This window comes from Aulonocara sp. 'chitande type north' Nkhata Bay, linkage group LG4 (genome assembly GCF_057382095.1).
Source record: "Aulonocara sp. 'chitande type north' Nkhata Bay isolate Kocher_YH1m ecotype deep benthic linkage group LG4, A_spYH_male_GT1.1, whole genome shotgun sequence".
In the NCBI taxonomy this organism is placed as follows: Eukaryota; Metazoa; Chordata; class Actinopteri; order Cichliformes; family Cichlidae; genus Aulonocara; species Aulonocara sp. 'chitande type north' Nkhata Bay.
Genome location: NC_141347.1, coordinates 29,427,303 through 29,440,149, shown reverse-complemented (window position 1 = coordinate 29,440,149; position 12,847 = coordinate 29,427,303). Strand labels below are relative to the sequence as shown.

The window sequence follows — 12,847 nt, the reverse complement described above, 5'->3', positions numbered from 1 at the left end:
ATTTAGGTAAATGGTCACTGAGTTCATTGAGACAATGAGTAATCTGAGGGTGATTAAGTGCTACAGATTGGCTGTTCATGACTACAAGTTAGTCAGTGCATTGATGAGTAACTAGGGCGTTATAAATGGTCTGCCAGCATAAAGGGCTGTGTTTTCCTTTTTGCGCCAGTGTACAGTGAATCCACCAGAATGACTCACTTTTCAGCTCCGTGAGTGTTTCTCCCAGCTTTCTCAGAAGAGTGGCCTTCTCCTCCAGCTCCTGCACTGTCACCAGCTTGTGGTTGACAGACGACTCCTTCTGGATCTCCTCCACCGACTTCTCCAGGTCGCTGAGATGGAACAGACAGAAGGCTGAACACCAGGGATTCCTCCACCACACTTAGATTCGACTGAATATTTATCTCAAAATCGTGATATTCATGTTTCAGCCATGCTTTTGCCAATAAACTGTCTCTCAATCAACTGGGAACTAGATCAACAGTTTGGGCAAGCTGAACTGGACGAGGTACAGATTAGTTTTCGAAAGTTTCATGCAGCAACTGAAGTAAGAAACGTTTAAAATAGCTATATAATATGATGCCTTCAAGAAAACGTAAACTACGCAAATATAAATTCGTTAAGCGCTAATGTTGAGTTGATCTAGTCTGGTCCTCAAGACATATGATGAATAAAAATTCAGTGTATAATTAATCAAAATAATTGGCTGCCACTAGCCAGGAAAAGTACCAGACATCGATTAGCAGGGATCATCTAACAGTTCAACTAATTATTCTAAAATCCAAGTGCAGAAACGAGTGACATTCAATAAGTCTACTTCGACTCACAGAGCGATCCAGCAAATTTCCACATACAAGACTGAAGCAGGTTATCTGATTATTAAATCTCAAGGTAGCTCTTTGCTCTCATTTTGCAGTCAGTTTAATTAGTTGTTGGACAGTCGTGTAACTCAGATCTTAATAAGCATCTTGCTCTGTGCCGGGCTTAATTATAGCGACAGCTTTATCCTATCAGTGTGTCGTAAAAGAGACATGAATTTTGCTATGTCTGATATAATTATAAAATACAAGTTAAAACGCATCTTAAACTACACAAATGTCAACCAGTATTCACCTACAGCACAGATTGCATTCATAGATTCTTCTATATTTGGAAACCCCCTTTTTTTTTAAATTATCACTGGTTTCTATCATCAAGCGTGTACTGCTCAACAACTGTTATACACTGCACTGCCAAGAAACAAATCGTGTACTGTAACTGACTGGAGTTGCTGAATGATGAGCTCCTCCTCGTTGAGATATTTGAGTCTTTCTTCCTCCACCAGGAGGCGCTGCCTCTGGAGAGGATCCTCCTGTTTCCTCAGGGCATCAGTCACACGCACGTTCAGCTCCGCCTCTGTCCGCTTCAGCAGCGTTCGCACTGAATCCTGGTTCTCTAGCTGCATGAAAAAAAAGCCACACGTTAAAAAACAACATCACAGAAATACACGTACACTCAGCAAATATTTGGAAATTAGCTGTGGGAATGTTAGCCTTCTTGGTCTTTGGAGCATTGCTTGCTGGCGTTATGAAAGCTGCTATTTCATTTATCACAAAATACTATCGCATTAAGGAGGAGAACTGGAGCTGACTAAGGCTTTACAATGAAAACTTCAGTGATTTGCAACAACTGCACACCTTTTTCTACCTTGTCCTTGAGGGGTCAGGTTCTCTGGCATCTTTACTCCATGACCTTCCACATGAGAAGAACACTTAACTCTGTCCTTTAATGTATATTAATTTTCCAGTCAATATTAGTGAGTTTTAGCCTTCATGATGTAATGAACAATATGTTCTTAAAACCACTCTGAGATGCAGCCAATACTTCACTTTCTGCTGTCTGTATTTGCATTAGCATGTGCACACAATATTGTTCTAAACACAGAGGGCTGAAATACCCTGAGGAAAATGAAACAGATGCACCAAGCATGAACTCCACTTGCTTTCAGTGTTATGAAAGGAATATTCTACAGGACTATGCATGTAACACAACTCCCCAAGATTAAATCACCCAGTAAGCAAGAAAAAATTAATAATTGATTATTCTTTTGTTCCAGGAAGTGAAGCAAGACAACAATATCGCTAACATTTATAATTACCCAGTATTCCCTGATATACTGCCAGCAGCAGTGATGTAGATGCATGAGTCCAAAAGCAAGGAGTACAGTAACACATTAAAGAAAAATGTTTAATGCATCAAGAGAAATAGCATGCTCTGCTGCCTCTGTCTTGCTCAGTTGCCTGTCTCTACTTTACCCTCTTGCATAATTCATTCACATGTAAAATTAAAGCTGTTGGCCATCGGCACGGGTGGCAATATAGGCCCAGGTGCAGAGGTCACACTTGGGCACACTGACACGCAAACAGCAAACTGTTCTCTCTTCGGTGCATCACAACCATTGGTGTTTGGCTCGCCATCTCACTGTTTCGCTAGTTGAAAGCAGCCTTGCAACTGCTCTTACGGAACAAATAAAAGCACCACATGCCTATCATCTCTCACTTCCATTACTCAATTTTTCACTCCTTTTCCTGCAAGAAACTTCACTCCTCTGAAAGTGAGAGCATTTATCTCATCTCTTTCTAATTCCTCCTGCAGTAACCATGGCACCACTTCAAGCGGAGATAAATGAAACTCAGACAGAAAGGACTTAATTTCCACATTTTGGTTAACTCTTCTTGTGGCTTTCTGTCTAATTCTGCATCTATCTCGACAGGTCTAAGGAGCGAAACGGAAAAGGATGCTCCAAACAAATGCTACTAGCACATCATTCACGCTGATCAAGATAATGCCAGTTCGCTTCAGTAAAAAATGGGTTTATCTCAACCCAGAAACAGTGTCCTGGTTTCTCTAAATAATCTACTCAGCATGCTGTCAACACTCTTCCTAAGGACTACTTCTTCAGTAGAAACTTGTTAATAACAACTGCTCACGAGACTGTGTAATATGCAGAGTCATCAGTAAAGTGTCTCAGGCGAGGCATGCTGCTGCTGATTTTTTTAGAGCGTACATTTGCAAAGCCATTAGCAACACATACAAATACAAATAACCATTTGCATGTTATTAGGGTAGAGGTGGGGGTGTTAATAATTGTTCACCTTTTACAATTTGTTTTGATGAGTTATACCACTGTCACAGTGAATTTACATTTCAAAATATCGCATTAATATCAGATGTCTGTTTCTTTTTATCCTTATTACATATTTATATGCATTTGTTTTTCTGCTGTGCAATAACAACAATATAACTAACAAAAAAGATGAAAGAAAACATTATTTTCCTCCATAGGGAGGAGGACTAGATGTGTCCAGATAAATTTTATGTAGTTCTTACATAGTGGGATTCATTACACAACCACAGAGAGCTCGGTTCACAAACACAGAGTGCCATTGGCAGCTACGATAATCATTTAGATGAGACAGGAAACATTAAATATAAACTCGAATATCAAAGGTATATTTAGGAAAACAAACGGTGTTTGTAGAGCTAGACAATAACCAGTTTTCTAATCTGAAAGGACAAACCAATTAAAAACATTTAATCGTGGATATTAAATACCTGGATCTTGCGTAGCTGGTTGAGCTGTTTGCGCAGGTCGCTGGCGTTTTGCTGCAGACCGTGAAGATGGAGCTGCATCTGCAAGCGACCAACGCTGTTCACCTGGATTGAGTTAGAAGGTGGCGGCGGCATCAGAGCTAGAGGTGCCGACGGTGTATTTGCTGCCAATCACAGAGCAGGAAACGGGGGTCACCGGGAGGTCGTTGGGAAACAAAGCGGTTAGTTTGTTGGGTTATGCTCCGGTGAGAGTTGCAGCCAGCCAGCATCACACAGTAAAACAATAACACAAATACACACTTGCCATAAAGGCCAAAAAAATTACATATACAGAAACTCTGGGCGCACACACACAGAGGATATAGTGTGTGAATACAAAAAAGTCCCATATTCACAAAACTCTAATTGCCCAGTGGGAGAAATATGAGCTCATGCTATTAGTAACCCATAGAGAAGTGCAATTAGTCTATTCAGCAGTGACACACAGGGATAACCATGCTCTTATCTGAACATAGGCCTTTGTGAGTATGGTCATTGACCCACCAGATATTCTACCACATATTCACACACCCTCACAAAAGAGTTTTCCACTGTGTGCCAGAACAAACCTCTGAAATTCGCAAAGGAATAACCAAGCAGAAATTTAAAAAGTAGAGACAGACAGAACAAGGGGAGTCTGCGTTCTGGGAAACCAACCAGGAGATAAATAGGAGAATATACACTGCCAGCTACCCAGCAACACCACACACCCATACAGAGGTCAGGGAGCAATGAGAAATGTCTGGAAGGAGTAAAAGGGTGATAGAGTAGGAGATGGAAACTACCTTTCTTCTTCTGTCGTCCGGCTGGAATATAGAAAGAGTGAGCCAGTTACCAAGAAATTAATGAGTAGCAGAGAGACAAAGAGGGAGAGGAAAGTTTAGATTTACAGAATGGTGATCCCGGAGAACATTTTATTGACTATAGCAGAGACAATGGCTGTGATGATGGCATAAGTCTTATGGCAGTGATCCAATGCATGAGGAAGCTTCAAAGACAACAGGGTTAGAAAATTATGGAGAGACAGGAATGACTGTACAGTATCAAAGGGATGCATCCAGTGTACCTATCGGGGTACAAAAGCTGAAAAGCTCCTGTCAGTATTTAACAAATTCTATGATTAAATATTTATTTCTTATATAGAATATCTGATATTTTGAAAAATACCTTTGAACACAAAATTGAATTTACATGCCGCCAGCAGAGACAGTCACAAGTGAAGGAATAAACCTTCCAAAGACTTCAAAGCTGTCTTATTTCCTCTTTCTGGAGGTTATGTTTACAATTTGGCATCTCAGTTTATTTAACACATTTCACGAGCTGTCACCAGGTATATTTTTCAATCTCTGACAGATCCGTCTAGCATTTCGCCTCTGCTTTCCTGTATTTGTACTTAGCAATGCAAAAAAAACTTTGCGGTACAATCGCAAAAGAACCAAAGAGTAATTTTCTCATCTGACCGAGCTTTAACAATTCTATTAACCCGATTTGATGCTTGATTTGATGCTTAATTTTGATTATCAAATGATATATTAGACATTTTAAATTAAACTCTTCCACTTAAGAAGCGACAGAAAAGCAAAGACAGTCAAAGAGAAAAAGAAAAAAGAACTATGAAGGAGGTGGAAATGTAATGTCTCAGAGAGTGTCCAAAGAGACTTTAACACTGAACTCACTTGGTTCAATTAAAATGAACACTGGCAAGTTTTCCTGCGTAATGCAGTTAGTTTTGGATAGCTAGAAGAAAAACTGTCCATGAGAATTATTATGACTTCATAAGCTAAATCTGCTGTTAGATTTGCAATGCTTATAATAAAAAATGCACAGCCAGTGTAGGATCGCTATTTACGATACATGGAAGTATTACCATATAACCTATCATACCACTGATTTATTAAAGATATTTCATCTGACTCAGTGTATTATGCACTATATTTGGCCCATTAACATGTCAATATACATTCCCACTAGAGCAAAAATGAAATAAAATTCTTTGAATTCTGCTTGGGACAGGACACTATTACTGTTTATGTAGATAAACATGTTTAAGTTCCAGGGTCAGACTGTATAACTACATATTCACATGCAGTTTGATAGCTAACACATTGTTTGAACAATGCTGGAGTAGAACTAAAAGTTCCAAACAAACAATTACCAATGCTACATTTCTTAACTTAACCTCTTATCCGCCCTCTTGTAAGAAAGTTACCAAGTTGGCATATATTAGTCTTAAACCAGGAAGTCACCGCCATTGCTAGTTTGTGTACATTCGGGTGCGTGCACAGGGAGCAGGGAAATCGAGCCATAAAAGTATTCTAAACAGCACAGGAAAGGAAGTGTTAGTAACGGTTGGGTTCACAGGTAACAATTACGCTGCTTTACTCACTTCCAGTGGCGGAGCCATCACTGTTGGTTTCGGTCTTCTCGCTGGAAGAGAAAGGTAATGGCCGTGAAAACTCCGTCCCTTGGTCTGGAGGGCAGCCCGCCATCATGCAGAGACGCAGCAGGCCACATCTGAGGATCAACGGCCACAGGGCAAGGCAATTACAGTGCTAACACTAGAAGCACCAGTGCTGGATACTATCAGACTGATTACATTAACAAGTTGTCACCTTTTTAATGAAGTCTACTGCATATGTGAGAGTAAAGTGCCCTGATAACAATGGTCAGTGTAAGGAATCAAAATCTACTGAAAGACTCTAGGAGATGTCTGTATTTATCAGTGCACTGATCAGCATTGTGCCCTGTGGCTAATGTTTAGTGCTCTGAATTTGTGCTGTGCTCACACAAGGTAATGCACCACTTCACAGCTATGGAGCTTCTAATGGCTCTCATAATAGATAATAATCCTGTCGATCATCCTGTTTTTGTGTCCAAACTAATGCTGTATCTGTGACTTTCAGAGGGTTAATGGGCTGTAATGGAGAGTCTTACGTGCTGTCACTGTCTGGTGCTCTGGTCAGCACACTCTGGACGAGGCCAGTCAGACTGGCTATCTGCTTCTCCATGGCCTCCATACGCTCCAGGCGATGATCCCTGCGAAAATAACAAACAGCACATCTGTGAAACAAAACCCTGAACTCAACACAAACGAAGAGCTGAAAAAACACTTGGAATTCTTTGCAAACAGAAAAATATTTGTTCTTAGGGGTGTGAAATATGCAAATTTGAATAGAAGATTGTTAAACATGAATTAATAATATCTGTAAAATTTTATCAGGCAGAGAAAATATGTAACTTTGAGGGTTTTGTTTTTGTTTGTTTGCTTTTTTCCCCTGATGCACACTGCATCAGAAGATACAATAAAATACATGAATAAAAACAGGAAAACATTCACACTGATTCTTACTGACCTGCTACTGTCAGAATCTTGCCCAGATAACGAAGACCCAAAACCAGATGTGGTGCGGCTGCCCTCTCCAGGTCCAGCTGTTATACACAGAGGATCAGAACTGGAGCTGGGCCTGGATTTCGGGCTCTCCACAAACACAGAAGAAGAGGCAGAGTCCTTGCGGAAACTCTGTCTGACAGGTGAGGCTCTGGGTGTGCTGGAATAAGAGTCCCTGTCCCTCAGCTGCATGTCAGGGATTTTCTGTGGGGATGACGGTGGCATGCGAAATCCCATGCCCAGAGTGGCAGAAGAGTATGTGTCTGAGTATAGTGTACCTCCAGGCTTGTAGAGCGAGTCTTCCAGGTCTCCCTGGAGAGCAGCAGCTGAGTAGGTGCTGAGGGAGCGCACAGAGCCACGTCGGTACAGGCCAGCGGAAACAGGGAAGCTAAAGGGGTCTCCGATTGCAGCTAATGACTGGGTGGAAGCGATGCTGAGGCGGCCTTCGTGCATCAAGCTGTAGGGATCGGCATATAGCCCCTCATTTTTCATCAGTGCCATGTTTTTAGCAGAAACCTCTTCATCAGGCTTGACATCGCGGCGCTCCAGGATGGCACTAGGTGAAGGGGAAAGACCTGCGTTGGCACCATGGCCGGCTGAGGGATGGTGTGGGTGTCGGGGCTGATCATGTTGGGGATGGGATCCACCGAAGGATGGAGCACGGCCCCCGCTGTAGGAGAGGCGTGAGCGAGAAGGAGACCCAGAGGATGCTGAGGCGGTGGAGGAAGGAAGGGTATTTAGGCGGCGAGTTGGGGAGGAGTCGCGGGAAGAGTAGACCATTTCCCTCTGAAATGAACAAAGAGTGATGAGAGTTACCATGGAGACCAACAGATGAGTGTGCTGTGATTCCCATGCTTATAATGACTATGGCTATGACTTGGATCTGGCTGACACCAGACAAGGTGTCAGGATCTGCAGATGCCAAAATATGATGATAAATTTGTTAAACAACGAGACAAATTATTGGTCCAATGGAAGAGATCAGAGATGCTGCCTGTGATTTTGTTTATTAGACTAATGATAAAAGGAATAAAATTGATTGTGTCTATTCTAAATGGAAAGAATCTGCGAGGCAAAACAAGACCATGTAGTCTTAAATCTGTATCTTTATCTACAGCAGGATGATAACATGATGCAAAAGCTCATTCAACCTGAAAAGCTCTGAACGTTTCTTCACTGAGCTCTTCTTCCCTGCATTTTGTCTAGTATATTATTGTTAAACATGCCCCAGTGCTATCTTTAACTTCACCTCTGGCTGTGTTCCCCTGCTGCTAATTTACTCCTGTTGTGATTTTTCTCATTTCTGAACCTTTTAACTGTCAAATAGTCTGCTTTTCCTAGTCGCATATCTACTTTTCTAACTTAAGTCATTCCTGTTTTCATTCATTCTCAGCATCATAGCAAACAGTTTATTGCAGAGAATATATTAGACAAAGACAGAGTAATCTGTGATGTTTAGCCTTTGTAACCAGGGATAAATTTATTTATATACACTGAAAAACCATGGCATTAAAACTAAGCCAAACCCTGTATTCCCTGACCAGTTGACAAGTGGTTTCTGATTTTCAGTGGAAGAAACTGGATGTACCAAGAATCGCAAACACTAACTAACCACTGAGAGGTACTGAAACTTTAAAAAGTGCAGTAAAAACTACCTCCAGCCTGCAAGATTGGGGCTTTAGCAATAGATTTCACAGTGACTGTGAACAACCACTGGCAACCACTAAGGAATACTTATTTTTCCTAATCAACTGTTGCCAACTGGTTGCCAGGTGGTCACCAGCTGGTCTTTAGGCCTATGTGGATACTTGTTGATGTTTTTGTGGTGTACACATACTCGTTGGCCACCCCTTCCCCTCTTTTTCCATGTCAACTTCTTGTATAAAATGTTTACGTAAACAAGCACAGTACATGCACTGAAATCATTTTTCATTCTCTGTTTGCATGGTTAACAAGAGTTGTATTCTTAGTATTTTGTGAATAATGCAGATTGTAAGCAGAGTTTTGTATAAAAAAAAAAACTAAAAAAAGATCTCCCTCAGGCTCCCTTGATCTTTACTGAAGCAGAAATAGCTTTGAATGTTAAAATATGCTCATTTCACACAGGAACATTGTTCTCTGGTGTCTGCACAGCAACAGATGGCCTACTTGAAGATAAGAAAATACATTTCCAGGAGGAATACCTGTTAAATTACTAACCCGAATATACTGTAATAGCCTGTAATAGTCAAAGTAACCACTAAAATAATAAAAATAATAAAACAAGGCACTATTACCTTACCAAAAAGGCACCCAATTATAGTTTTCATTGACAGTTCAGTTGTCAAACTTGCCAGAGATCAGACAAGAATTTTGTTCTGTGAAATAGCAGAAAACAGGCTGGCCTTTTCACCTCCCAGCTCCATTCTGCTTACCCTCAAGTCCCCGTTGGCCAGGTGTGCGGCAGCGGGATAAGAAGCATAGATGGGTTCTTTGCGGTAAATCTTGATGATGCTGCGATCCTGAATGTCTCTGACATCCTCCAGCTCGTAGAAGACATTACGGGCCTCGTCCTTGATCAGGATGGCTGTGTTGGGTGACTTCAGCATACCTGCTGTCAACTTCTGAGGGAACATGTGCACGATGAGAGCATGCAGCGTATCCAGGCTGGTGAGCTCATGGGTGATGTGCACCCGACGCGTCTCATCTCCATATTGCAGAAACAGCACGCCTAATAGAAAGCGATGAAGGAGAAGGTGGCTGAGTCAGAAGATGCTGGCTTTAGTGGATGGAGAGAACTAGCAGAGACATTTTGTTGGCTGCAGCTGAAATGATACAAATGTTCTGACTCTTGAGATACGAAATCTAGATAACTTTTCTCATCAGATGTCAACATGATTAATGGCTAAATGAGTACCAAACCCACTCTTATTTTCTTAATGTTAGATTAGGATTGTGAGAGCTAGTTGAGAATTCACAGATAATGCACAAAGATGCATGCACAGGCTGAATTTTTTGCAAGGTTTTCTTTTTGAGTATTAGTTGCCCCACCTATGAATAATTAAACTCCAAAACAGCCCAACTTCATAAAAAGCTTTCAGCAGATTCTGCAACGATCATATAAATAAAGATGTGTTTGACGCCTGACTAACCTGAAAATTCATCTTCATACACCATGGGACAAACAAAAAGTCATACACCATGGGACAAACAAAAAAGAACAAACAAAGCAAAGAAAGACCAAGAGTTAAAAGTCAGGCAAAATTAAGTGTCAGTTAATACTGCAGACAAGTTGGGAAGAGAAGAAAACAAAGACAGTAGTTAGTGTAGAGACAGGGGAGACAGGCAAGCCTGGTGTGCCACTTTTGCTTGAACTTCTTATTCAGGAATGCCCTAATCAGGTATAGCTCTTTAATTTTACACCCACTTCTTTTACCTGCGCAAGGTAACTCCACACCTTGCTCTTCATGAATCTGCACCACCTTCACATTAATCCTCTCTACACTCCCAAGGCCCTTTTAATATAAAACTGTCCTCGAATGTTCTGCTTGCACACAAGGATATACTTAATCCAGTACAGTATGAACTCTGTTACAGTTAAATGAAATGTCACTAAAATACCTATCCTAAGAAAAAATTATCTATGTTTTTTTGTTGCATTCTAAAAACTACAAGACATTTTTGAGCTCACAGGGAGCGTACTGCATCGACACTGAAAAACAAAGTCATACTTTATCAGGTTTGAGTGTTCTGTACATTTTTATAGCAGGTCAATTAGACTAAAGACTGTAAATTCGGTGTGAATAAAACACAATTCCTTCAATTCCTTGTAAGCACAGTGGTTCCCTTCACCAGCTACATGAGGTAAAGAGAAAGCTGCCTTGAGTCCAGCTGGTATGCAGTGATTTTAACCTGGAGATCGTAGCTTATTCTGGCTGGCTGAGCGGGACAGCGGCAGACTCTGGCGAAATCGGTTCATCCGGTTAAACCCAATGGGGATGTCGGCTTCTGACATAGTCTCCAAGGATTCAGCGGAGGCAAAAGAGAGCTTGGCAGCCTGGTCGGCAAGACCAGACTGGGTAGACTGGGAGTGGCGTGGACTGCGGCTCTACAGAGAGAAAAGGGACAGATTAATTCACTGTGAAGTGAAACTGAAGTGGAAAGAATGGATTGGACGGGGCTAGTGGTGTAAGAACAACTCGAAAACAGAAAGCAGGCACACAGTGAGACACCACACAATGAAACACCTAACAAGATTATTGAAGCCCTGACAATGGTTAAGCTAGCAGCCATTTACAAAGAATTACTGGCGTCACAGTCTCTGACATTAGTTGAATGGTGCAGCAACAAAACATTATATAGCTGTACTCAGTTGGCACAGAATGCCAGGACATCAGCCTTTATGAATCACTTGTAAGGAGACGTATTAAGCAGAAACTCAGAAAAAGTTAGTGAGACTTTGCACACCTCCCACACGCTCTCATACAAACTTGTCCGTTTGCAGCTACGAACTTTAAATGAATGCTTGTGGGATGGGAGGAGAAGCTCATGCAAATCCCAGGCTGTCACTGTGGGTTTATCCTGCTGGCCTATGCCCAGGCGTCTCTCACTGAAAGACTGTTAGCGCAGCTGGGGCTGAGCTCACTGAACTGTCTCTCTGATCCCCCACCACTGCAGAGTCTCCTCCAGCTCAGAGGCTGCTGTAATGAGCTCCCAGAATGCTGTCTGCTCATTGTTTGGACGGCAAAAGCAAATGCATCTTTGGCCACAGCACAGGAGCCATTCCTGTCTCATCCTCCTTGAACCACGAGCACAACAGTCGTTCTGCTCGCTTAGAACAGTCCTTTCTAAGAATTTCCCTGTCTTCCTTTCGCTGCCTAAGTCAAGCAGCAGCATGGATCTACTGCTCCTTCCATTAATGTGGTATTTAATTAATGGGATACTGACAGAAGCAATATGGAGGGCCATATCTGCGCTCATTAAGTCTCAGCAGTGGATTGTTTGAATTCATTCATAAACACACAGCACTGCACAGAATACACAACCACTGTACATCCATTTATGGTTTTGTTAATTGGGTAATAAGCCAGGAAAGCATGCTGAACAAGAAATGAAAGATGCAAACAGAGAATACTTTCAATATGGATTTTTTTTTCAAAATAATCAATTAACTACTTAATCAGTAAAATGAAAAAATAGCAGGGAAGAAATCCATCTCAATATCCCAGACAGAGAATTTCAAAAGGGTGGGTTTTGTTTTTACCAAAAGGCAGCATGTGACAATATACTGTCACAGTGGGCAAAATGAATGTAGCACAAGATTAATTTTTTTTAGCCTTGCAGGTGGCACAGTTCAATGGATGGCAATGTCACCCTGTCAGATAGTCGATCGACCACCTCGGTGCATACTCAGCTTTTAGATCGATTGCTACAGAATTTTGCACCGATGATCATAGTTCAATTTGTCCAACACTTCCAAGTGAACACCAGCCTAGCTTTAGCTTTAGTAGATATCCTTAATATGTAGATGCAAATGATAATAAACGTTGCAGTACTCATGCAACTCAATGAGATAAATCTTTTTTACTTATTAAACTTCTGGGAATCGAGTAATTATTCCAGTAGGAAATGGAATAACCAAACAGCAATATATGGGACCTTATATCATGTTAGGTACTGCAGTCATTGGTAATTTGGTCTTTTAATTAGCTGCTGCATGCATTCACGTGTATGTTTACAAGACGAGTTACAAACCTGCAGCAAGACTAAAAATCCCAACGACCATTTTTTATAATGTAACCTTACATTCCTTTTGCCGCCATCATACATAATTCAATCACGCAATCATACACA

The 12,847-nt window shown here is 41.3% G+C and overlaps 1 protein-coding gene across 1 annotated transcript in view; it reads right to left on the bottom strand.

The window, feature by feature from the left end:
- Positions 1-12,847, bottom strand: part of srcin1a (SRC kinase signaling inhibitor 1a) — a 110,181-nt gene that overhangs the window by 21,593 nt on the left and 75,741 nt on the right. Inside the window, exons 5-13 of the mRNA XM_086289727.1 lie at positions 10,907-11,102; positions 9,430-9,725; positions 6,981-7,801; positions 6,562-6,663; positions 6,014-6,141; positions 4,413-4,433; positions 3,592-3,752; positions 1,260-1,435; positions 199-329 (exon numbers count right to left, since the gene is read on the bottom strand). Coding sequence (XP_086145853.1) covers positions 199-329; positions 1,260-1,435; positions 3,592-3,752; positions 4,413-4,433; positions 6,014-6,141; positions 6,562-6,663; positions 6,981-7,801; positions 9,430-9,725; positions 10,907-11,102 — 2,032 coding nt within the window. The remainder of the gene's footprint in view (positions 1-198; positions 330-1,259; positions 1,436-3,591; positions 3,753-4,412; positions 4,434-6,013; positions 6,142-6,561; positions 6,664-6,980; positions 7,802-9,429; positions 9,726-10,906; positions 11,103-12,847) is intronic.